This window comes from Orycteropus afer, unplaced genomic scaffold (genome assembly GCF_000298275.1).
Source record: "Orycteropus afer afer isolate SDZICR_OR568_19922 unplaced genomic scaffold, OryAfe1.0 scaffold00031, whole genome shotgun sequence".
NCBI classification, from domain to species: domain Eukaryota; kingdom Metazoa; phylum Chordata; class Mammalia; order Tubulidentata; family Orycteropodidae; genus Orycteropus; species Orycteropus afer.
In genome coordinates this window covers 7,032,196-7,059,106 of record NW_006921618.1, presented here as the reverse complement: position 1 = coordinate 7,059,106, position 26,911 = coordinate 7,032,196, and the positions used below count along the sequence as shown (strand labels likewise).

Below are 26,911 nucleotides of genomic sequence, written 5' to 3'. Positions count from 1 at the left end.
AAGGTTGGGCAATCTACTTCCATAGTGATACTGCCTCGGAAACTCAAGGAGGGGTAGCTATGAGTTGGATCCAACTCCATGGCAGTGGTTTTTTTTTTTTTTTTTAAGGTTAAGACAAGGTTTCAGAATCAGTTCTATTCTTGTGTTTTTAATAGATAAAGCACTGAGCATACTTGCTTACATTTAGATATTGGGAAAGAATGAGTTGTCATAGCATAGTCAGTCAATTTTTTGTTCTTTTATATCCCAAAAAATACATAGTGATCTATAAAAACAAATTATATCTAATAATCAAGATTTTTTTTTTATATATATACACAAAGAATTGAAACGACCTGACTTACATTTGATTTCTCAACACTGGTGCAACTATTTAAAATTGTTGTTTTGTTTGAATATGATGGGGCAGTGCACCAATTTAGTTTTTCTGATGAGTTGGAGGTTTTGTCTTTCTTTTGTAAAGTGAGGGACAGGTGATTGTGAAAGGAGAGGTGGAAACCATAAGTATGTAATGAATTGAGGATCTGATCATTGATTTCCTCAGAACTGTCTAAGACCTTGTACATCTTGGAAGGTTATCTTGGAACACTCAAACCCAATTTGAAGATCACTGTCTTGGAAGTCTTCTAATCTGAAATAGTTATGTTTTCTACTTTCCACTGAATTCATAGAGATTAGTGGCTAATCTTTCTGCTCATTAGCATTTTATTCCATTTTTTTGAACAGGCTATTATATTTCTTTGGTCAATTAAATTAAGTCTGAATTTATTTTTGTAGTTTAAGATTTAGTATTCAAGTCAACTCATTTTTCCAGATTAAAAGTTCCAGAATCTTTGTTCCAGGTCTGTCCTGATGAAAAATTTATTTTCATCTTTTAAAAATAGAGTATGGAAGACTATGGAGTTAGTAGACTTTTAAAAAATACTTACAAATGTAAAGATCTTATTAAATTTGTATGGCCTTTTAATGTTTTAGATTCATGTTGAAGTGTCTTGGGTGTGTTTTTAGAAGTTGTTGTCTATGGCACCCTTCTCCTTGCCCCTAGGAGAGAATGAACAAATTATAGGCATTCTAGTTTAATCATCTTTCGATTTTTCTACCTCAGCAGAACCTTCTAAGTCCCAGACACGTAAACCCAAGTGTGGCAAAGGAACTCACTGCTCTAGAAATGCTTACATGTTGGTTTATAGACTGCAAACCCAAGAGAAACCAAACACAACTGTTCAAGTACCAGGTAAGCAGTTTTTCATGATTATATCACGTACATGTTTTAGAATATGGTCAACAATAAGGAACAGATTGCTTTTATTGATGATGGTAAGTTGATTCCTTAAAATAAAGATTGGTGAAAGTAGATATTAATCACAGATTTTCCTTACAGTGTTGAGTATTTTAAATAAAGCAGCCTTTGACAGAACTGTCCCATTGCCCCCGACAGAAAAGTAAAAGCAATGAAAAAAAAAAAAAATCCCAGCAGTAGTCAAGACATGTATTCAAAGAGTAATTTTATTTTATGTTTTTCTATTTACAGAATACTTACGAATTTCTGCCATTTACTTAGACATTTCTCTAGGTGGAAAAAACAAAACAAAACAAAAAACAGCAAGAGATGCTCCTGGTCTGAAGATTTTCTTTAGGTGTCATTTCATGTAATACTATTCTGTGCTCTCTGGCATCAGTTTTAAAGTGAAATTTTTGAACCATGTGGTGGTTCTGGTTGGCTGATGATGTCCTAATCACCTGACATTGTTATAATGGCTGTCTTCGTTCAGTTTTGCCTTCTGCCTTTAGGTTAGAGTTCTCTAGCAGAAGGGGGAGCCCACAGCAGGAAGTTTGCCACCAAAGTCTTGGCCAATATCGGATGTAATTTAGAGATCAGCATGATTCTGTATCTTTGAAAATCAATATAAAGTTGCTTTTTGTCTTTCTGTTTTGAATAGCTTTTCTTCAAGAGCTGGTAGACCGGGATAATTCCAAATTTGAGGAATGGTGTATTGAAATGGCTGAGATGCGTAAGCAAAGTGTGGATAAAGGAAAAGCTAAACATGAAGAGGTTAAGGAGCTGTACCAAAGGTTACCTGCTGGAGCTGGTCTGTAAGATATTCTGGGACAGCACTGTTGCCATTAAGTGCCTTGTTTTTTATGTTCACAACTGTATTTGAACAGACTTTTTTTCTCCCCTTTGTCATAACCCACTAAAGTTTGCTTATACACTCTAAAATGACTGTGTAAACCAGTGATAACTTGGTTTGTGACATTCCATGTAGTTTCCATTACTATGTATTAATTTAAAAATGAGAAGCAGTTAATAAATGACAAGATTTAGGGCAGTACTCTGCATACACATCTCTTGTAGATATTTCCATTTTGTGAGATACTAACTTGTTTTTAAGGAAAAATCTGATTGGATTACTGTATGGAAGCAAATCACCTAGTTTTCCTTGTGCCCTAACAGGCGTTCTCTCAATATGAGTACAGTTTTTATTACATTGATTTGAAATTTAATATCAAATATTTTGCTAGAGTAGAAAAGCTTTCTGCTGACTCATAATTTTCTAAGAATTATCCCACATAATCTAGCTCATCCCTTTACTTTATATATTTATTCAAGTTAATTTAGTACTTTTTTAAGAAAGAAACCTCTTTAAGGCTGATAATCCATTTGTAAAAATCCCTGTTGTCTTTGTCATTTCAATCAAATGAATTCTCCTAATCTACTTAAAGAGGAGAAGCAATTTAGTCCAAACTTAAAAAATAAATACTCAAGCATAATTATACTTATGGTTTTGTCTTTTTGAAGTTTTAATTTTCCATTACAGATGTAACTTAAACAGAAGCATAATATAAATTGCTTAATCTGTAAGAGGAGCCTTTGGAGGTTTTTTGTAAACTACATCATAACTTTTCACCCTACTTTGTTATTCTAACTCTGTCCTGCAGGTTAGGATTATCTTAAAGAATTAGATTGACCTTAATTTTATAGGAAATGATTTGAAAATTAGCTAGTGATTCAAATCTCTAAATTGTTAGACCTTTGTTCAAAGGAGGTGAAACCTAGAAATTGTTTTCTGAACTTTATTCCCAGTTTCTTATATAACTAGACGAGAGAAAAGGACTTACTGGCTCTAAAATAAAATGCTGTTCTGAAACACTCTTGAAAACTACTTTATCCAAAGATAACACTGCTTCTCTTGGCTATTTCACTCAGTCTATAAGAACCTGTGCTGATGTTCTTAAGAATGTGTCTGTATGTTAATCTATACTCTTATCAATTACGAACTTCGCAATTTTTTTCCATTTGTAGTAAATTTATATAATGGAAAATCCCTGTTGTCTTAAAGTGTTGTAAAATCCCAAAACTTAATAATGGCCATAGTTTTGTGTTGCCAATTGAAGTCTCTTGTTAGGAACTTTCTAAGTCTTATCTTGGTTTATGAGCCTGTTAAAAGAAGGCTCATTTATCCTAAAATCTAAACCTCACTAGGAACAGGAACTGTTTGGGCCCTTTTTATTTAAATGGACATATGCTTAACATTGTCTCTAAGGAAAGCATTTCAAATGTTTTTGATGCAGCGATTGTTCTAGACTTGATAACTTTCCAAAAGAAAATTTCTTGTATTCCGAATCTAGGCATTTTTTAAAAAACTACAAATAACTTTGAGCCAGAATGTACATTTCTCTTTGGTAAATTTATTTGAACAACTTCTGTCCCTGTTAATCAAATGCTAATATAGTGTATAGTCTGTCATCTCCAACTGGATAGAGTTCCCACTCCTATTTGGAAGCTGATTGTCCATGTCTTTGGAAGGTAGTGCTCAGGTAGTTTGTTGTTGTTGTTGTTGTTGTTTGCCATCGAGTCGGCCCCGACTCATAGCGACCCCTCCTTGGGTTTCCGAGGCAGTATCACTACGGAAGTAGGATTGCCCAACCTTCCTTCCGAGGAGTGGCTGGTGGGTTTGAACCGCCAGCCATCTGGTTAGCAGGCAAGTGTCTTAGCCACTCAGGTAGTTTACTCAGTCACAAATGATAGGGATTATCTTTATGAGCTTGTCAGAAGTCTTTCTCTAGAGCAGAAATAGCTGTTTGGATGCGGTAGTGTAAAACCTGCCATAAGGAGAATCTGTCTTAAATACAAGATATGTGGTGCACCCCTGTTCTCAGGGGGACTGTTAGCAGAGATTAATGCAACTCTTTATAGTGATCACACTCACTCACTCACTGCCACTGAGTTGGATCTGACTCATAGTGACTCCTCCTTGGGTTTCCGAGTCAGTATCTCTATGGAAGTAGATTGCCCAACTTTCCTTCTGAGGAGTGGCTGGTGGGTTTGACCAGCCAGCCTCCTGGTTAGCAGTCAAATGCCTTAGGCACTATGCCACCAGAGCTCCTGTTTATAGTGATAGAGATTGAAAATGTCAAGAAAGACTAAGTCACTCTTCCTTCCTGGATCCCCAACACACTAAAGTGAAATCTGGAAAACTGGTAGACTTCATAAGTGTCACATTAGATGAGGATTATGGGCTGAGTCTCTGCTCTCTTCCTTCCTCTCCTTACTGTAAAATAATTTATGATTTCTCTAGTCTTTATATCTTACTTTGAATTCATATTAAACTATTCAAAACCAGAACTGTAAGCTACACTTGAAAGTTTTCCATGGGGCTGTAGTATGAGATTAAACATTTTTATCTTGAACTAACTGCTTTTGAGTCACACTGTTGTATGCTTCAGGGTTACAGTCACCCTGAATTCCAGCAGACACCCCCTCATCAGGAGCACTGCTGTACACTTAGTTTTCCTAGATTCCTTTCTTTGTGAGGGTCAGGATTCTTAGAGGTTATTCTTCGGTTAGCAATAGCAGATATTATCCTCTATTTACCTCTCCCTAGCTGCTGGGGAACTAGAACACCTAGTGAATTATTCTTGAATGTTGTTTTATACCACAATCTTGTCTTCACTCTTTTGATAGCCTTCAGATTACTAGAAATACTAATCCCTGTGATTATACTTGGGAGGAAATTAGATACTGAGTTTAATTTACTCTCTTGGATAACTTTTTGTTCTTAAGATACCCAATATAGTCTCTCTCTGGCAGATTAAAGTGACTAAATGACAAAAAGAATTGGGAAGTATTTTGAATATCATTTACCACACCATTATAATAGTGTAAAATGCCACAATCGTGTTACCTATACTGCTTCTTAAGGTCTCCTCTTTTATATATTGTGTGAATGTGTAATTAACTTTTCTATATCTCTTTTCTTCCAAAAAGCTCAAAATGCTTCACATATCTTATCTTTTACACTCAGCAACATCCCCTTGAGGTAGGTAGAAGGCAGGTATTATTACCTTCATTTTACAAATAAAAGACCTGAAGCATAGAGAGTTTAAGTGACTTGCTCAAATTCAGTTTCTTGGTGGCAGAACTTAGATTAGACCTTGGTCTCAACTTGCAGTCCTGTGCTCTTCCTCTGTAGCCATGTTAGAGCTGACTCATCACAAGGCTCCCCACTGATGTACAGCGTTAGCACAAATAAGGGATCCAACAATTCCAGATTTTGTATTTGTAAAGATGGAAATGTTTTACACTGAAATAGGAGTTAGTTTTCTAGACCTGTACTTCTCAAGAAAGTGTAAAATTGGTCAAAATGGGCTTTGAGTTGAAGTGTATCCCTCAGATCTCATCAGAAGTAGTACATAATACAAACATAAATTCAACCTCTGTATGTTTTCTTCTATGTTTTATGCTGGGACTCACTGGAGATCTTTGTAAGTAATCAAAGCTGTCCCTTTATCTTTAATTTTGGCATTCAGGGAACTCTGGGACTTCCTTTCCCCAAATTAAAATTCATTTTAAGGTGTTTCATTTTTGTCTTTCTTTTAATTTTTACAACTTCAAAATTGGTAATAATTCAGTTCTAGTGTACTCCGTACTCAAACTTGTTTAAAAAGTTTACTTTCTTGAAATAAATAATACTAAAATGAGTAGATCATGATATGGATTTGGGTGAGGGAATTAAATACCTTTTCTTAATCAACATCAATATCCTCTTGAATGAAGAAAAGTTGTAGTGGTTGAAATGGGCTTATGAAGTATGGTTATAGCTGATGAGGTTACTTTCTAGCTTAAAATGAGAAGCAGACTGAGTTCTCATTTTCAGATGTATGTCACATACTTAAGAAAATAATATGAAATTTTGTGAAATAAATACAGTAGTGGGTGAGGTGATATGATTTGTGAGCCAGTGTGGAGCATGACTTACGTTAGCAAACATGAGTGTCCTGATCAAAGCTCTGCTGGGCTATCAAGCAAGACACTTCTCTCTGTGAATGCCTCTTTTGTAGAATGTGGTTAATAATACCAGCCAATCTCATAGGGCACTGTGCAAGACTGTCTTTATCATGTACAGCTCCTTGAACTCAGAACAGTGGACATTAAATGGAGCTTTGTGTTATAGTCATCACACGTTTTCCCAGCACAATGATTCTTCTGATTCTGCTAACTTTGCTCAGAGTTTGCATGATCTTTTGAGGAAAATGAGCATATCACTTAGTCAAAAAGCTGTGAAAATACATAGGCTTTTTCCATTGCTTTCTTCTTCAGAGCCCTATGAGTTTGTCTCTCTTGAGTGGCTACAGAAGTGGTTGGATGAATCGACACCTACCAAGCCTATCGATAATCATGCTTGCCTATGTTCCCATGACAAGCTTCACCCAGATAAAATATCAATCATGAAGAGAATATCTGAATATGCAGCTGACATTTTCTACAGTAGATATGGAGGAGGTCCAAGACTGACTGGTAACTCAAGGATGTCTTCTTCTCTGCTTAAAAGAGTAATGCATTAAGTCCTCATCATATGGTTTTTAATGAGTTGGGCTTTATGATGATTTGACCCAAACTGTCCTAGACCCAAATGTTACTTAAGCTTTGCAAAAAGGATTTGCTAAATAAATGAGACATTAAGCAACATTATACATAGTATATTTAATAATGCTAGAAAAGAACTGATACTGCTTATTGAAGTTTTTTTTCTCTCAGAAAGGCAGACAAAAAAAGAATGCTTTGGAGAAAAGCATCTGGTAGTATTTCATTACTTTAAACAATTATTCTTCAAAGTAAGTATTTAAAGTAACTTAAAGTGAGGATTGAGACTTAAACCTTGATCTGGTTGACTATAAGTTTTGTGTTTCCATGCCATGGCAGTTGCTAATGGTATGAGATGTATAGATTGATGCTTAGCTTATAAATGGAAGCTGCTTGATTCTACTGTGAATATGAAATTATAGAGTCATGTATATAGATAGCCATGTGGTATACATAGTGTATTTGATTCTAGCTACCTTTCCTCCTTGAAACATTTTTCATTTTAATGAGTAACTGATAACACAGTCCCACCCCAGTCTATAGAGAAAATAAAACAAAATTGTGTGACTACCACTTTCCCCTCTCTTTTCTAAATTAAGTGTTCTTTTTTGACTGTATAAAACTTAGTGCATAAAAACTGGCATTTAGCTACATGATTCAAGCATTCTCTTGTACACACTTGAAGTTTTGCTTTCTAAATATCTGTTTTTTATTTAGAATAAACTACAATGGGAAGCACTTTCAAAGAATCACATTTCATATGATTCTTAGAATTTCTGTGTGTTTTCATTTAGGCCTTTGATTTTTCTTTTCCCATAGCGTTCTGTGCTTTGAAGTGTTCTAATATTTAATACCTGAAAGAAGCCCTTAAATAATAATATATGTATAGTTGTCAGATACACTGACTGTTCCACTTGTGCTCGCCCTCCCCTCTCCCTTGCTGGGCCTCAGTTATTTGGTTATGGTTTTGTAAAATTTGCTTAAACTTTGTAATAGATTGTACTCCATAGTATAGATAGTTTTAGCATAATTAAACCATTTAATCTTTTATTGTTGTCTTAATAGGTATAACACCAAAATAATTTAGGATATATAACAGTTTTCTGTATTGTCAAGATTTATGTCTTGGGTTTAAAGTTCCTCTCTGATTTTTGAACAGGAAATCCATGTGTGAATAAACTTACTTTCTTCCATTCTCTCTTGCCTCTAGTGAAAGCCCTGTGTAAGGAATGTGTGGTAGAACGTTGTCGTGTGTTGCGTCTGAAGAACCAACTAAATGAAGATTACAAAACTGTTAACAATCTGCTAAAAGCAACAGTAAAGGGGTATGTTCCATAGTATGTTCCATAGTGTATATTGTTTATGATAAACTAAAACATTTTAAATTCCTTATCAGAGAATTCCAATGCTGCTTCTTCCTCAGGGATGTGTTCTGGGTCTGTATCCTGCTCCCTTGTTTCTACCACTTTATCCTGCTTCTTTGTGTGGACCGTGATGGTCTGTTGTCTCCGAGGCATTGTTGCGTTGTTGTATTTAGATCTCTGTTAACTGTTTGTGAAGAGCAGTCAAGGGTGATTCTGGCTCTTCTTGGTGGTTTTTTATCGTTGTCCCGTTGGTGGAGAAGGAGGTAGTTGCTCTTGCTCAGTAAGTCAGGAGGTGTGGGTGTAGTTGTGTCTTATGAGGACTGTTGTTGTCTCCCACTGAATTAGACACAAATTACAATTGAATAGCCTTGTCAGTCTTGCAGGTCCCAAGTGTCCTTGGGGTTGCTGGAAAGCAGAACGTGTTCTTAAGCCCCAGGAATTGGCTAGAGTGCTGTCTCTTTAAATATCCAAAATAGTCAAGCCACTTTTTAAACCTTCAAAATGGTGGCACGCTCTGGACCAGCAAAAGTCCACAGCTCAGCCCACCTTTCTCTTCACCTTCTCCGTTTGTTTCCCAGCCACATGCATAGTCCTCCATGCAGTCTCTGGCTAGCAGGGTGATTTTTAGGTTAATTCTTAGGTCCTACCAGCACTCGGGAATCTCCAAGTTGACTGTGCCCTCAGGATCGCTGCTAGACCGCAGCTCTGAATGTCTCCTTTTTTGGTATTTTCACTCAAATTCTTCTGCTAGTTGGGGTTTAGTCCACTTCTATATCCTTCCCTTCAAGGCTCAGGGGTCCAAGATTATCTTCTGTGTCTGTGTTAATTGGTTTCCCTTTTCTTTGTTGGAGAGGGTCTGTGCAGTCTTTCTGCCTAGTCCGCCATCTTGCCGGAACCTAAAACATTTTCAAGAGATAATAACGAAATCACTTACTGTTTATGGAGACGAAGGAATTAGAATTTTTAGAAGAAAGAAAAGAGTAGATTGCAGAGCCAAGTCAAAAGTGAATTTTGCAATGATTGCTGCTGTGATAAAGAGGAAGAAAATTAAATCAGACAACCTTTGAGATATATTTTATCTATTAGAAAGCAAGAAGCAAAATATGGATGTGAGGGTTGACCAAGCCAAGCAAGGCACAGTGTTAGCTTGTATTCTGGCACAGAATTATTGACAGCCTACTTTAGAAAAACATCCAGGCAGGCATGGGGGTGTCCCTCTTTGTGAGGTCGAAGTAAGGGTGTTAAGGAATGGTAGGTACCCAGTGGAACGTTCTTATCAAAAACATCCTTGAGTACCTTTTGACTCAGAAATAGTAGAATCAAGTAGTTGATTGATGGTATTTGTGATGTCTGGTTTTAATTTAAGTTGTATAACCAAAACCAAAGCAAGCCCACTGCTATCAAGTCAGTTCCAACTGATAATGATCCCCATTGAGTTTCCAAGGTGGTAAATCTTTTCGGAAATAGAGTGCCCTGTCTTTCTTCCATGGAGTGGCCTGTGTGTTTGAACCTTCAGCCTTCTGGTTGGCAGTCAAATGCCTTAAGCACTGCACCACCAGAACTCCTTTTACGTTGTATATGAAAAGAAAATTTATCCTCCAATTTCCCAAAGATTAATCTAGTTCACTGTTTTTGGTTATTTTATAAACAGCCTGCCAAGTACCTTAAACGTATGTTTGTGTTTAGACATGGTTGTACGTAGGTAGCTATTCTCCCTTAAAGGTACACATGTATGTAGTTGTGAAGGGTAATCAGAAAGAAAGTGACTAACTAGTTGATTGATCTGATTGGCATGAACGTAAATGAGGAGTAGGAAAGGCAAGATAAGATAAAAAGATGGAAACGAAATGGCAAATACCTACAATTCAACTAAACAAAGCCTTTGCTAGTGAGGCATAAAAAGTGTTGAAAATAAGGAAGTGGGTTAAAAAATATTGTTTGCAAAACAGTTGGCTTTGAATATTTATTGTTTGTTTTAGTTGTGTCCTTTACAAAGAAAGGAGGGGAGGAGGACATTAGGAAATGTTACTTGCATAATTTAACATTCTCTGTTCCAGCAATGATGGATTTTGGGTGGGGAAATCCTCCTTGCGGAGTTGGCGCCAGCTAGCTCTTGAACAACTAGATGAGCAAGATGGTGATGCTGACCAAAGCAATGGAAAAATGAATGGCAACCCGTTGAATAAAGGTAAAGTTTTAAACTTGTGTTTAGATAGCTGTGGATTAAAAGTAAAAAAAAATAAAAGTAGCATTGTTTTTTTATTCAGACATTCTATGTGTTTTGGATGTATATCTTGCTGTGTCATTCACTACCTAACTTTTTGAGAAAATAAAAACACCAAAACCACTCTTAATTATAAGCTGCTGAAGTAATTTTTAACATTTTGAAATTTGAAGAGTTTCCTTTTGGTTAAAGTATTTTGTTGTGCTGTGTAATCCATGAAGCTAACATTTACATTTTATTGTGCTTAGACTTACATATAAAATAACAGCTTTTGCCATTTTAACCATTTTTAAGTGTACAATTCAGTTACATTACTTCATTCACCAAGGTGTACAGCATCACCATGTCTATTTCCCAATGATTTTCATCTCCCCAAACCTGACTCAACGGCACATAGCAACAACAACAATAACAAACAGAAGCTCTGTACCCTTTAAGTAGTAATTCTCCCCTTCCCCCTCTCCTCAGCCCTGGTAACCACTAATAAATGTTTTGAGTGACCCTTCATTTTAAGTAAAGTCAGATGCCAGATTAGAAAGTCCGTTATTATGTTGGCCTAGCTTAAAAACATTTTTCATGTTGTTTTCAGAGTATACTTTGCTCCTCTCCTTTCCCCTATTAAAAAAGTTAAGTTTCAAGGATGAAGGGAGGGAGAAAGGAGTTGCTTATAGAGCTCTAAGTTTCAGTTTCTAGTGATAGAAGAATCACATTGCTTAAGGATAGGGTTATACAACCAATTAACATCATAATTGTTAATAAGTTGTACATCTGTAAAAAGATGAATTGGCAAGAATTGTGTGATAGATATATTTACAACAATAAAAAGAGTAGCTCCTTAAGCTGCTTGTATACAAATACTTCATGGGATTTCATTCCTTGGTTTGGAGGTTTAGGGCTGTGGTTTTATGGGACATCTCAGTTAATCGGCCCAATATGTGTTTAGTGCTTCTATTCTGTCTCCAAGTTCATTGCACAGTGCCTGGGGTCTTAAAAGTTTGCAGGTAGCCATCCAGTTGGTCTTCATTCTCCTGAAGCAACAGAGGAAGAAGGAGAGGAAGAAATGAAATGCGTAGGTAATTACCTCCATGAATAACTGCTTCCTTTGCCATGAGACCAGAACCGAATATGCTTGGCTACCATACTGAACACTTTGATCAAGTGTTCTATGGAAGAATCTTGATCAAAGAGAGGAGAAAAGGCAGAACAGAATTTCAGATTCTCATGAACTCCAGACTCTGTGGAGCCATGGAGGCTGGATGAACCTCTGAAACTATTGCCCTGAGATAGTCTTTTAAACCTTAAACCCAAAATAGCCCCTGAAGTCTTCCTAAAACCAAACAATAGTTTAGCTTAACTAGTAAAGAATGTCTGCCTTGAGCACTGTGCTCTTTTAAGAATTGTCTATACGGGATCGAATTGACAACAGCAAGTCAAAAGGTTACAGCAGAAACTTAGGGGACAGTGAGTCTATTTAATGGGGGAAGAACAGTTTGGAAAAAGGTGAGAATGATTGCCCAGCTTGAAGAATGTAATTGGTGTCACTGAATTATACATGTAGAAATTGTTGAATTGCTGTGCATATTCTCAACAATAAAAAATAAAATATATTTAAAAAATACTTTTTAAAGCTTGGAGTCATACAGAAGTATAGGTAATAGAACTTGAAAGTCTTCCGTGGGAAGATGTCATCACTGTAAATAATGGCTTTTTAAAATGGAGCTCATATAGACACAGTTGTGTATCTTTCCCTGTCAAAACATGCAATTCTTTTTCTTTTATTTGGGTGAAGATTTACAGAGCAAATTCACTTTCCATACAGCAGTTCACATATACTTTGTCTCATGACACTGACCACAGTTTACCACAATGCAACAGCTCTTCTCCCACTTCCTCCCCATAGTTACCTCTTCCTTGTGTCCATCCCTCCATGTACTCCTGCCCCCTGAGCTGTCTCCCTGTGCATAAGCAGCCCTTCTTTCTCCCATGATTGTTCTCTCCAAGGAGTGTATCTATTTGAGGTAAATGTTCAACTCATATGCCTGTCTTTTGTTTGGATGGAAGCCACAGGTGTGGGTTCAATTCCAGACCTGAAGGGAAGTTTGGGGCCATAGTCTCAGTGGTTCCACCAGGCTCTATTGGACCAGCAAACCTGGTCCCCCCCCCTCCTTTTTTTTTTCCTCCAAATGATTTTGAGTTTTGTACCACACTGTTCTCCCTCTCTATCAAGGATCTCCTACATAGATCCCCTGTCAAGTGGATGACACTGGTAGCCGGGCACCATCTAGTTCTTCTGGTCTCATAGTCTTATAGGCTGCAGATTGGATGGTGTACCAGTCGCTAGGGCTAATTGTTTCCATGAATTTTGGTTTTCTTCATTCTTCTTTGCTCTGGACGAACATGCAGTTCTTTTTATTTAATGACTGCATTTCACTGTGTGAATATATTATAATTTATTTAATTGATTCTATTTTAGTTTTCATAGTTAATATATAATCACAGAATCTGCATTATTTTTAGATTATTTCTACAAGATAAATTCCTAGAAATTGCTGAGCAGAGAATTATGCCCATGTGTAATTACTACCTACTGACACATACCAGTGCATATGGTAAATTTCCTCCAGAGTGTGTGTGAGGATGGTTGTTGCCGCGTGCCTTTGTCAAAATAAAGTGTTATTCAATCATACCAATCTTTACTGCTCTGATAGATTAAATGACTTAGCAGGTTGAAGTTTCTGTTTCTCAGAATTATAATTGAAGTCCATCATCTTTACATATTTAAGAAGCTTGTGTGTATGTGTGGGGACAGCATTATTTTGCCCATTTTTCTACTTATTTTTTTTTAATGATTAGTGAATATTCTTTATGTGTATTAAGTATATTAAAATTGTGCTGTGCTACATAATTAACTTGGAAAACCCATAGATGACTGTTCTAATCTCCTGATGCTTAAAAACTTCTTTACGTGTTATCTTCTTGTTATAGACAAGTAGAAAAAGCAATGATTGGAAAAGAAATGTTCATAGGAAAAGCAAAGTTCTTACTATATTTTGTTTGGCATTAATGTTAAGTCCTTACTTCGTTAGCCTCTCTAAAGCTTTCTGTTCAAACTGTGAAAGAGTAGGTAGGTGGAAATAAGATGACATGACATGTAGATGATTAACTTGGTTTGTGACACAGTATTCTGAACACCTTGACTAGAATTAATAGACGGTAGGTAAATTATTTTTCAAATTGGAAAGAGGTACATTTTCTTACATAACCTAATGCTTTAAAAAGTAAAGCTGTCATTGAGTTTTTTTTTCTTTTAAGGAAGTAAAATGTAACACTTTTTTGCAGAACTGAGTAGGAATCACTTGGGTCAAATTTTCATAACATTGTTAAAAGTTTTTGTATCCAGTAGTTGTTTTTGTTACTCTGAACTTTAAACACAGCAGCCAGTGCAATATTACCTGTGTTTCTTTTGATCAGATGAATCAAAGGAAGAAAGAAAAGATGAAGAGGAGGAAATAAATTTTAATGAAGATATTCTGTGTCCACATGGTAAGCTAGATGTGTAGATCTTGTGTTGTATGACTGATTTGCATATCGCCAATATTCTATTGAGCATTTCCCTCTTTGTTTTGGGGAATGGAACAGCCTTAGGGTAGTAACTGGATTTCTGAACTGTACTTATTTGCAGTGTTTCTGTTTTCTTTCCCTTTTCAGCTGTTAGCATCTTCTTCCTGCTTTCATGACAATGTCTTAGCTTTTTCTTCTCACTCTGTAGCAACAACAGAATTTTTTTTTATTACATTATAGAATTTTCCCATTTTCTGAGGAAATCATCGAAAAAGAAACTATGTGTGTGTTTGTGTGATTTGGGTGAAAGTCCACAGAGCAAATTCACTTTCCATACAGCAGTTCACATACACTTCATCTCATGACATTGGCTACAGTTTACCCCAATGCAACAGTTTCCCTCCATGTATTCCTTCCTGCCCCCTGAACTGTCTCCCTGTGCATACACAGCCCTTCTTTCTCCCATGATTGTTCTCTCCAAGGAGTGTATCTACCTCAGGTAAATGTTCAACTCATATGCCTCTCTTTTGTTTGGCGGGAAGCCACAGGTGTGGGTTTAATTCCAGACCTGAAGGGTATCTAGGGGCCATAGTCTCAGTGGCTCCATCAGGCTCTATCAGACCAGTAAACCTGGTCCCCTCGCCCTTTTTTTTTTTCCCCAAAATGATTTTTTATTTTGTTCCACATTATTCTCCCTCTCCATCCAGGATCTCTCTCCTGCATAGCTCCCCCTGCGAGTGACTGACAGTGATAGCTGGGCACCATCTAGTTCTTCTGTTCTCATAGTCATATAGGCTGCAGATCACGTGGTGTACCAGTTGCTTGGACTAATTGTACATGAATCTTTGGTTTTCTTCATTCTTCTTTGCTCTAGATGAGGAAAGACCCATCATTGCATCTAGATGGCTGCTTGCAAGCTTTTAAGATCCCAGTCGCTACTCGCCAAAGTAGGAGGTGGAACAGTGTTTTGTGCAGTAGGTTAGGCCAGGTGAGCTTGATGTCCTCTGCGACTATAGTCCCAAGCCCACAGGTCCAACTGCTTGCTCCCTCTGGGTAGCTGGCTGTGCCCAAGAAGTGACTACAGTCTTGTCTAAAGAGGAAGCTTTTTGTTCCTTGTTACATTGAGAGCCTTTCTGGATTTGAGGGGAAGAATTTCAGTTGTTACATGTGACTGACTGTATCTCTTTTTCCAATCTGAACATTTGAAGAACAAGCTTTGCATTACTTCTCATTATTCAGGCTATTTATGGTTTAATTTCTTTTTGACTAACGTATTAATACTTACCTATGTACTAGGAACCTTGAATAATAAGTTAAAAAATCTTATTGAGCCCTAGGTAATTGATTTATGTATTTCTTACTTGGATGGAATTAATTAATGCTCACTGATAATAAATTTTGTGTGATAATAAGGCAAGAGACTCATATATGAATTACTACAATTTTTGTAGCGAAATCTGACCAGTGTTGTCATTTTATAGCTTTCTGCTGTGCAATTCTCCCCTTTTCTTCTTTTTCAGTCTATCCTGATAAGAACTTTTTCTGACCAGTGTTGTCATCTTACAACTTTCTGCTGTGCAGTTCTCCCATTTTCCCCTTTTCCAGTCTATCTCCTGATAAAAATTGGATCCAGGGAAGGTAGAATGCCAGTGGTTAACACTACTAAGCCATGTGTCCATATTTTTATGTGCTAATATATTGCTTATATTAAAATTCTTGTGGATCTAAATAGGAGCTCTGGTAGCATAGTGCTTAAGGCACTTGACTGCTAACCAGAAGACTGGAGGTTCAAACCCACCAGCCACTCCTCAGAAGGACGGTGGGAATCTACTTCCGTAGTGATACTGCCTCAGAAAGCCAAAGAGGAGTCGCTATGAGTCGGGTCCGACTCAAAGGCACATAACAACAACAACAACATGGGTCTTAATAAAGTCCTAATGTTAGTTCTCCTCATTTATTATGAGCCAGTGGATGAGGTCTCATTAATTAATGAGTTAATCTCATTTAATGCACATTAGCACTTTTATAGTGTGGGTCCTTCATGATGCTGGTGGCAATAGTCATCACTTGTATTACTTGTATTCTGGTCTTTTTGGACATTATCTTGCTGCACCTTAGCCTACTAGATGAGTGGCTTTCTCATTTTACAGGCCACACAGCTAGGAAGGGGGTCATCCTGGGATGTGGACTCAATTCTGTGTGGATCCCAGGCCCATCTGTTCTTCCCATTGCATCACCCCAACTCTGTGTTTGTCTCCTCTTACACAAAGATGAAAGAAGATGAGTTAAGTGGTGGGCATGAGGATAAATAAATGGGAAAGAGGGAATGAGAAACCAAAAGTAAGTTAGTTTCTCTAGTGATGCTTACATATCAGCTCCTATTTTACCTTCATAGCACAAACATGGGCATGTGATAAGTGCCTTGATTTTGAGAGTTGAGGAGGCCACTGCAAAATACTAAGTTTCTTGTTTGGTGCTGTCAGCCTGGTAGAAACAGTGCCAGAACTCAGATTGTCATCTTACTCCTTAGCTCATTGACTTTTGCTCTACCTTCCCACTTCTTGTCTTATCTTGTCATTTTAGTATTGACAGCTTTGACCAGAAAGAGTGACAGAGCTGATTTCATTTCAGGATTCATGCTGCTGCTCTCTTCAGCCTATCAGAAACTGAACACAAGCACTGTTTTTGAGACCTTTAGCTTGATCTACAGCTCAGTGGCATTTTGATCCCATACTTTGTTATCTAGTACTTTTAAAAAGATGGTTCTCTACATTTGTTTTTTGTTTTTAAGTCCGTCATCTGTCAGTGTGCTGTGTCATTAGTGTCAGGTTTTCCAGGGCCAAGATATATGACCTTATGTGTGTGTGTGTGTGTGTGTGTGTGTGTGTGTATGACCTATTTCACTCATTAAGTTTATATTAAAAAGTGCTTCCAGAGATGTGTTGATGGTATTGGTAGAAGTTGTTATTGTTAAGTGTTGTTAGGTTGGCTTTGACTCATAGGGACCTTATGTATAACAGAACAAAACTTGACCTGGTCCTGCACCATCTTCATAACACAGTGAAACCTTTGAGAGCTGGAACTGGATGGTTCTGCCTTATTTTTCCTGGTCTCACAAGTTTTCTGCCTTTTACAGGTGCAGTCTTAACCGCTTTCCTGTCCTTCTGAATTAGTGGGAAATATTTTGAGTTTTCTTTTTCTGATGGGTTTCTGCTTCGCACAGGTTCTGGCTTTCTCAGGTGTTACTCTGGTTGGTATGTGTATGTCCATAGTTGTGGCTCTTGTGGCACTCCATTTCATTGAGGGTTTTCCTCATTTTCATTGCCCTTTGCCAGCTTTGGTAGTAGTAGTAACAGTGCTTATAATCATACTGGTGATGACCGTGGGTATTTATTGAGTGCATAGTAGTTTTCTAAATGGTACAGGTGTTAACTCATTTAATCTATACAATAATCCTGTGAGGTCAGTAGTATTATCACGTCCATTTTACCGATGAGTAAGTAAACTGAGGCACAGAGAGGTGAAAGTCATTTGTGCAAGGTTACCATACTTGATTGATCGTTTGCCTACATATATAACTGTCTGTTGGAAATTATTTTTCTTCAAAAGTTTGAAGGACTTGCTGTAACTTACATTGTACCATCCAGAAGTCCAAAGCCATTCTTTGTGGATTTTTTTTTCCCCTTTCTTTTCTAGAAGCTTGTGGGACCTTTGTCTCCAGTATTGTGAAATTTCACAGTAATATGCCTTGGTGTGGTGGTGCTGTTAGGTACTGTTGAATTGGTTCTGACTCATAGCCACCCTGTGTACAACAGAATAAAACAGTGCCTGCTTCTGCGCCATCCTCAACAGTCAGTGCTGTTGGTGTGAGCCCTGTTTAATATACTGCACTAGACACCAGTGGAAGCTGTGTGTGTGTTTGTGGGGCTTGTTGACTGTGAGCTGTACTCTTCAGCTGATTTGGTGATGCTGTTTCACTGGGGAATTCCCAATGTCAGTATCTTTCCTCTTTGTGCAGATTTTTCCACGGGCACCTGCTAGTCTCCTGCCTGAAAAAATGTGGACCTGGCTGTCAGTGTTCTGGGATTGTAGAGAGAAGCAGCCTTGGGAGTTTCTGCATTAATTGTGCAGACATCTACTTATCCCCATCTCCGCTCTTTTCCTGGCCTTGTCTGTCTTTTGGTGTCCCTGAGGGCAGAGGCCCTACATTTAATGGCCATGAGAGAATAGGCTTGTAGTGTTTTGTGGGTATAGAGGAGCAGTTATCTGTAGGTTGTAGAGGAAGGGACTGAGAATAAAGACTCTTCATCCATTTTCCTGTTTCTTAACCCCCTTCACCAACACTTAATGGTTCTGCAGTATAGTAAATCTCGTTACTCCTAAACTTTGGCCAACCTAGAATTCATTTTCCTTGTCTGATCCATCTGCTTTCCAGCTTCAGTTTTTGTTGTTCTTATTCCCTCTCTGTTCTCTTTATCCATCCTTATGGCATTATGGGTTTTTAGAAGAAAGAAAAGAAATCCCTTTGCTTTGGTTTAATGATGTTTCAGGAGGCACTGAAAGTAAATGCACGTTTAAAATACAATTTTTATGTGGAAATCTGTTTCGCATTTTCATCTTCATAACAAAACCACTATGTATTTCTAGTGCTTTGTGAGTGTGTAATGTAGCAGAGATTTTATATGAATTCATTACTGAATTGTATTCCATTGGGGAGTTTTTGCCACCACAAAATTCAGCATTTATTAGAAGTATATAGCCGCTTTCTTACCCATTTCATTTTTTTTTTTTTATTCCTTTTAAGTAAATGATCTTCCTATAACCTACTTTGTTTATTAACTAGTTTGCTTAGTAGTTGGACAGTGTTGTTTGTTTGTTTTACAAGTTCCCCTTTGGCTATTTTGTGGTCCTAGTTGTTATAATCTGAACTAGATTGGTAGGTACTTAACCAGAAGCTAAACTTATCATTGACTAGATTTCTGTTTTCCCAGAAAAATTTTTGGGTGTTAGATTATCCAATTGTGTTTGGTGAATTAAATCTCTCATGAGTTATTTGATCGTATACTGGGAGCTATTACTTAGTGGGTGAATTTAGTTGATTGGCTTTTTCTTTTCAAATAAAATCATATGTCGCAGGTAAAAGTTAATTATTATAAGATCACAGGCTATTAAAATAAATTGTGGTTATTAAAATTATTTGAAACTAAATTTAGAAACATGACTAATAATAGAGTGGAGAACTTTGTATTAAGCTGGATGTTTTTTGTAATTTCTGGAAATAAAGAAGGATAATAGTGACTAGTATTCTCATTCCCTTCTGGAATTTTTGATGATCCAGAAGGTTTTGGGCGATGGCAGTAGTAATGGCAAACAAATTGGAAATTGATTGGGTATCATTTTCAGATTGAACAGAAGATTGCTGTATTGCCTTTGAGTTGATAAGATAATGGACCTGTGAGAGTTAGACACAACCTTAAAAATACCATTTCAATTCAGAATGATTTCAGTAAAGTAACATAGTCAGCTGGGACAATAGTCTGCAGGAAATAGTGACACTTGAGTAGTGTGGGAGTAGATAAAGTCCTGTTAGACTAACCCCTGCCAGTCCCAGGTCCCTGGAAGCCCTTTTTCACTGCTCTCTTCACTGGGAGGGAGAAAGACAGCAAATGGGTAGCTCTTTTCTCCTGCAGAAGAGCCTTGGTAGTATAGTAGGTAAGTCCTTGGCTGCAAGGTCAGTGGTTCAAACCCACCAGCAACGCCACAGAAGAGATGTGACAGTCTGCTTCTGAAAAGGTTGTTGTTAGGTGCTGCTGCATCGATCGATTCAGGCTTACATAGTACCTTCATGTACAGCAGAACAAAACACTGCCCAGTCCTGCACCATCCTCACAATCATTGCTACATTTGAGCCCATCATTGCAGCCACTGTGTCAATACATCTCCTTGAGGCTCTTCCTCTTTCTCATTGATCATTTTCTTTACCAAGCATGATGCTGTTCACCAGAGGCTGATCCCTGTTTTTAACATGTCCAGAGTACATGACATTTACTTTGGTCATCCTTGCTTCTAAGGAGCATTCCGGCTGTACTTCGTCCAAGATAAATTTGTTCATTCTTCTGGCTGTCCTGGCATAGGAAACCCTATGAGGCAGTTCTGTGTCATACAGGTTACTGTGAGTCGGAATTGACATGATGGCACACACCAACAGTCTCATACATTTGTGTTCATATCCTGATTTTTTTTAACCACAGATCTAGATTAAAGACACAGAATTGGGGTTAGTGGCTAGCCCCTTAAGAATTAGATTAAAAATATCAAGATGTTTGAAAGTAGGAAGCATGTTATAGAAATATGGTTAGTAGTTGCCATCAAGTTGATTCTGACTCATGGTAACCCCTTAATACTTTAGTAAAGAAATAAAAGGGTACCTATTGATTTTTCTTAAGTTTAAGGAATGGGAAATAAAATTGGGGCTATATGTTGGGTTTTTTTTTTTTTTTTTTTTAAGCTTTTTCTTTTTCCCAAAGGAATAAATGTGTGTGTGTGTGTGTGCATATATGTAATCTTTCTTCCCCCTCACCTCAGGAGAGTTATGCATATCAGAAAACGAAAGAAGGCTTGTTTCTAAAGAAGCTTGGAGCAAACTGCAGCAATACTTTCCAAAAGCTCCTGAGTTTCCAAGTTATAAAGAATGCTGTTCACAGTGCAAGGTACTGAACTACTGACATCTGTTCTGTGAAAAGTACACGCCACCCCCTGGGTTGACTTCCCAGGAATATTAACATTGTACTTTTAATGGGGGTGTGGGGAGGAGGCAAGTAACGTGCTGTCAGCAGGAGATGGTTGACTTGCTTCCTTCTCTTTCAGATTTTAGAACGAGAAGGGGAAGAAAATGAAGCCTTACATAAGATGATTGCAAACGAGCAAAAGACTTCTCTCCCAAACTTATTCCAGGACAAAAACAGACCTTGTCTCAGTAACTGGCCAGAGGTATAATGATTCCCACAAAGGGAAGCATCCATCTTACCTTTTTAAGGCCCTTGCCAGATTCCTCATGAGCTGTTTCAGAACAGCCCTGGGCTTCTTTAAACTCTCCTTTGTTTAGTTATCTCATGAGGATGACTTTCTCTGCTTTGCTGTTTCTTGGTAGAGAGTTCTGTTTTCCATTTCGTTTATAAAACTTGAAAAAAGAAAACCACAGTATATGAAAAGTATTTACTGTAAGGAATTTATGTCAAGAATGTAGTGAATTAATGGCTACTCTTGTATGATTTTTATGTTCTAGGATACAGATGTCCTTTACATTGTGTCACAGTTCTTTGTAGAAGAATGGCGGAAATTTGTTAGGTAAAAACTAAAAATTTTCTGTTTTCTTTTTTGTTGTTGTTGGCTGTTGTATTTTTAAAAATTTATGGATTCTGTTAGTGGTTACCATCAGGGTTACTTTTACTACCATATACTGGAAACTTTCTTTACTGTTAAGGTAAATGAATAATCCTCAAAACAGATGTAATTAGTATACCCATCTAAGTATATCTCTAGTTTCAAAATAATTATTAAGAAAGAACATCCTCAGTCATACAGTAGTGAGGTATATTTATCCTCTTTGTCTCGTTTGAGTAGAAAGCCTACAAGATGTAGTCCTGTGTCATCGGTTGGAAACAGTGCTCTTCTGTGTCCCCACGGGGGACTCATGTTTACATTTGCTTCCATGACCAAAGAAGATTCTAAACTGTGAGTTTCCTCTCTTCGTGTCATTTTTCTATTTCTAATGATTAATAAAGTGTGTTTAGGAAATGTCTCGTCTGACCTAAACAGTCTATTTTAAGAATGTAGTCCTTTGTTGAATTGTGGGTTTTATTTTTCCCTTTTGTAAGTTCTATTAAAGTGAGCACCTGTCTAAAAAAGAGACTGCTTCTCCATAAAAGGCCAGAGGCCACCTGAGACTACCTTGTTCTTGATGCTTCTTCCCGCTCCTATTTGGAAACAGAGCTCTACTTTCTCTCTCCACAGTGCTGGGAACCAGTACACTGTCTCTAAGTGGAACTCTACCACAATCACATAACCTACATGGTCTAGGTTGTGGCTTTTTTCTCTGCAGCTGCCAGGCTTCAGAAAATAAAGGAGGAACTGACTCAGGGCAAAGCCACTGAGCTGGTTGGTCATTGGGAATTCTAGGGCCTTAAAATTAAAAATATGTTCCACTTCTCAAGTGCTTCCAAAAGAGCTCATTAATGAAATTCAATCCTGATGTTTCTGTTTTATATTTAAAAGTAATTTTCATTTTTGTTTGAAGTTGACACAATGGCTACAATGATGGGCTCCAGGTATAGCAAGGATTGTGAGGATGGCACATGACCAACTGTTGTACATAGGGTTGCTGTGAGTCAGAGCAGACTCAACGGCACCTAACAACAACATATAAAACAAGATGGAATGCCTCTGACATTGCCAGTATACCATGAAAAGAAAATGCAAACAAATGAATAAAAATTCTCTTGGGAGTAAGAGTTAACAAAAATACTCATTGCCATTCAGTCAATTCCAACTCATAGCAGCCCTGTTGGCAGGGTAGAACTGCCTCATAGGGTGTCTAAGGCTGTAATCTTCACAGAAGCAAATTGCCACATCTATCTCCCGTAGAGTAGTTGGTAGGTTCAAACCATCGACCTTATGGTCAGCAGCCAAGCACTTAACCAGTGTGTTGCCAGGGCTCCCCAAGCTAGCGTTAGGGAGTTTATTATTCATGTATCTATCACTTAACATCCTTTTAGGGAGCTCAGCATTAGTGTATATGTTTTCTTCTTGTTTCTCCCCCAGTCCTTTATCGACCTCTTTTTTCTTCTGTATTTTATCTGTTTATTGTTACCAATGCCAGGCATCCCAGAAAGTATATACAGTAATAAAACAAACATGTGCCATCATCCAGCCTAAAAATTTAAGCAATTCAAATGTATTTCTGGGCCCCCAGTACTGTCCCTCCTTCCTATTCTTCCTCTCACGCCCCCTCCCTTTTTCTCTCAAAGTAACCACTGCTCTGAGCTTCAGGGTTATTAATCCCAGAAATTTTTTTTTCTTTTTAAAATAATACTCACATAGTAATGTTTTACATATTTAAATTTTTTTCGAAGAGCATTCTACTGTATTTTTCTTCTGCAACTAACTTAATTTATTCAACTTATGTTTTTGAGATTTAGTCTTGTAACTCTACTCCATTTAGTTTCACTGTTACTGTAGCATTGTAGTGTATGAAAAAACTTATTTCTTTTTGGTAATGATATTTAATTCTAATTCTTTTGTATTAAACACTGCTGTTGATGATTTTGAACTAATGGATGATGTTTGTTTTCTTAATTGCCATGTGTCTTAAGGCATGTAGTGTTTTTTTGCACAGTATAGCTCTCATATGGCCCAGTGAGTGGCAAATGATACAAAAGCTCTTTGTCGTGGATCATGTAATTAAAATCACCAGAAGTGAAGTGGGAGATGTAAACTCTTCAGAAACACAGTATACTTCTGAACCTAGTAAGTTTTCATATTGTTTCTGTTTTCTGTAGTTAAAAGTTGACATTTTTGGCAGAAGGGAGGGTTACGTGAATATTATATTCTCTCCTTAAAATTAAAATACAGTAGTAAACTAAGATTCCCATACAAGGATATAATCTATAATGACTAATGGACCATATGAACCCAAACCTCCATGACCCTGAGGCCAAAAGAACTAGATGGCACCCAGCTACCAGTGCTGACTACTCTGAAAGGGATCACAGTAGGAGATCCCAGATAGAATGGGAGAAAATACGGAACAAAACTCAAAATCATAAAGGCCAGGCTTACTGGTCTGATAGAGACTGGTAGAACCCCCGAAACTAGGGCCATTAGACACTTTGTAAGCCTGAACCTGAGCTACCCTTGTGGCTCAACTTTGAGCCACACAATAGTCCTATAAGGTAAACAGTAATACCAGAGGGGTGCACATCATTAGAACAGTCAACCGCATGGAAACAAAAGGGCACCATTTGGCCAGGGTAGGCTTCTAAGAAAGCAGAAAGGGATAGGAAAGAAGGACAAAGGGAAATGGTAAACACAGAGAAGATGTGGGAAGAGTGCTGTTATATTGTGGGGATTGCACTAAATGTCACAAAACAAAATGTGATGAACTGTTGAATGGGAAACCAGGTTACTCTGTAAATTTTCACCCAAATCATAATTTAAAACTACATAAATACAAAAACTAAACTAATATTCCCTAAGCAGAAACTGCCAGATATTTATTTCATTATTTATGTATTTATTTGTTGACAGTAAATAGGTTTCCTTATTTGCATATAATAAAATATAGTAATTAGTAGAAAATATTACTAATATTTGAGTGAATATTCACTTCTAACTTTGATATGTTTCTTCATCTTTGGTTCTTTGACAGTGATTCTTTAACCATTTTTATTTTGGGTTTTTTTAGAACTCTGTCCAGAATGCAGAGAAGGCTTATTGTGTCAGCAACAGAGGGACCTGCGGGAATACACTCAAGCCACTATCTATGTACATAAAGTTGTGGATAATAAAAAGGTACTGATCCCTCTTGTGGCCATAAGTAGTAATGACTGAGATTGCTTTTTGACTTGCTGTTAAATTTTTGCTAAGAATCATGTTTTATTTCCTCAGAGCTATTTGGCATCAGATTTGAAATTGAACAGGAATTGGAAATCGATAATATGTGCTAAAATGCAGGTATTTATTAACTATTAGCTGTGTACCAGCAATAGTCTTGGTGGTGAAGTCAAGGTAGCAACTATCAAGAACATGTGCACATAATGAGGAAGATCAAGACTAAACCAACAAATTCATAAGAGGATTTCACATAGTAATGAATTTTTTTAAGGCAGTTAAGCAGGGAAAAGTGAGAGGGACTGATGGAGGTGGAGGTGGCAGCATTAGGGAGTAGAAAAAAGGCTTCTTGGAGAATGTGAAATGGTGAAGCTAGTAGTAGCGTGGTAACCTGTCTAACTTCTGGGCAGATAATGAGAATTACCACCAGCCCAAGGCTGATTCTTAAGAGGTGGAAGTCAAACATGCACTCTTTAGCCTTTTTACCACTTGTTAATACCAGCCATCTCCCCATGGCATTCTCTACTCCTTCACTTTGTTCAGTAATGTGTTGCAATGGCCACACAACTCAGCAGACCATTCTTAACAGTTAAATGGTTTATTTAGTAATGGGGTACAAATCGGGGTCAGGATCAGTAGGCTACAACTCAGGATTAGGAAGCATATAGGCAGCCTTCTTCAGTGCGAGACAGTTCTCAGGTCCTTCATCTGTACAGGTCTCCTCTCAGCCCACATATGGATGGGCTTCCTCTCGTTCTCCTCAGGACAGGTTTCTCTTCACTGATGGCTCTATGGTGGGCCCCCTTCTGCACCTCTTGTCTTCAGTGTTTTAGAGCCCTTGCCCTTGACCCATTTTATTGCTTTTTTAGGGGGTTCTTTGCCTCCTCTCTGCTGCTTTTCTCTGCTCTATTCCTTCTGCTGCTGCCTGTCTCATAAACCTCCATGGGGTTGGCTGCTTATATAGACAGACTCCTATGCGGTTTGAAGGTATGGCCCTCCCAGTAGGCCATGGCCACGAACACTTCATTTGTACAATAAGTAGGCTGTAGATACTTCATTTGCATAGTCTGTCCTCACTTAATTTGCATAATCTATTGACCAATCCCTGCAAGATGCATAACAATCACGGGGCTGGCTATAGCCCAGGACCAGACAAAAAAAATATCAAACCAAGTTGTTTATAGCTTACCCAGGAAATGTCAGTCAACCTGGCAAAAATAACAAACCCCTCTGGGGTCAAAAACTAGGTAAGGTAAGTCATCAGGACTTGGGGAGAGTCTCTCAAGCTGTTTTTCTAAAGGCAAAAGGCAACATAAAGGAACCCATTTTGCGACAGAGGAGGAGGAGTTTTACCTGATCATTGACTGTCAGGTATCTATCCTTGTGGGGAGCCAAAAAGAGGGTTCCAGAAAAGAGAACAAAACCCACAAGGAAAACCCAGTGTGTTCAAGCAACAGAATTAAAATTAGTGCCTACAGCAGTGCTGTCCAGTGGAGCTGGTCTGCCACGATGCAAATGCTTGGTGTCCGTGCTGTGCACTATGGAAGCCATTAGCCACGTGTGCCTGTGGAGGACTTCAACTGTGAATAGAGTAACTGAGGAACTACTTTTTAAATTTTAATGCATTTAAATGTATGTGGTCATGTGTGTCTAGTGGACAGCGCTGGTCTAGAATGAATTTTATTCTGAAAAAGGCTAATGATAAGAAATCAATGGCCAAATTCTATGCAAATCACACCAAGGATTTGGGATTTTATTCTAAGTGTAAATGTCAGTCTCTGAAAGATTTCAAACAAGGACATGATGCGATCTGATTATGATTTAAGATTATGCTGGGCATTATGTTTAGAATTAGCAAGGACATGACAAGAGCAAGAAAGGCTAGTTTAGAAGCTCTTGCAATTGATCTGCAAGAGTAAGTGATATTGACAGACTTGGACGTATTTTGGAAGTAGAGGTGGTAGAAATTGGTATGGGTTGTGTTAGGAACATTTTTATTGTATTGAGAATGGTTCTTAGATCCTGACCCAGATCTCTGGATATCTTCCTGATTTAATTCTAGTATATTTTGAATTAAAGACAAATAAAATGCATTTTGTTTATTTATTTATTATTACTATTTTTTTAATTTATTGTAATTTGGGTGAAGATTTACAGAGCAAATTCACTTTCCATACAGCAGTTCACATATGCTTTGTCTCATGTCATTGACCACAGTTTACCACAATGCAACAGCTCCCCTCCCACTTCTTCCCCATAGTTACCTCTTCCCAGTGACCATCCCTCCAT

General features: G+C 37.7%; 1 protein-coding gene across 1 annotated transcript in view; it reads left to right on the top strand.

The window, feature by feature from the left end:
• Window positions 1-26,911, top strand: part of USP48 (ubiquitin specific peptidase 48) — a 137,684-nt gene that overhangs the window by 79,995 nt on the left and 30,778 nt on the right. Inside the window, exons 10-21 of the mRNA XM_007935676.2 lie at window positions 1,106-1,234; window positions 1,941-2,090; window positions 6,602-6,799; window positions 8,076-8,190; window positions 10,287-10,417; window positions 13,925-13,996; window positions 20,600-20,724; window positions 20,882-21,004; window positions 21,300-21,361; window positions 21,638-21,748; window positions 23,409-23,539; window positions 24,477-24,583. Coding sequence (XP_007933867.1) covers window positions 1,106-1,234; window positions 1,941-2,090; window positions 6,602-6,799; window positions 8,076-8,190; window positions 10,287-10,417; window positions 13,925-13,996; window positions 20,600-20,724; window positions 20,882-21,004; window positions 21,300-21,361; window positions 21,638-21,748; window positions 23,409-23,539; window positions 24,477-24,583 — 1,454 coding nt within the window. The remainder of the gene's footprint in view (window positions 1-1,105; window positions 1,235-1,940; window positions 2,091-6,601; window positions 6,800-8,075; window positions 8,191-10,286; window positions 10,418-13,924; window positions 13,997-20,599; window positions 20,725-20,881; window positions 21,005-21,299; window positions 21,362-21,637; window positions 21,749-23,408; window positions 23,540-24,476; window positions 24,584-26,911) is intronic.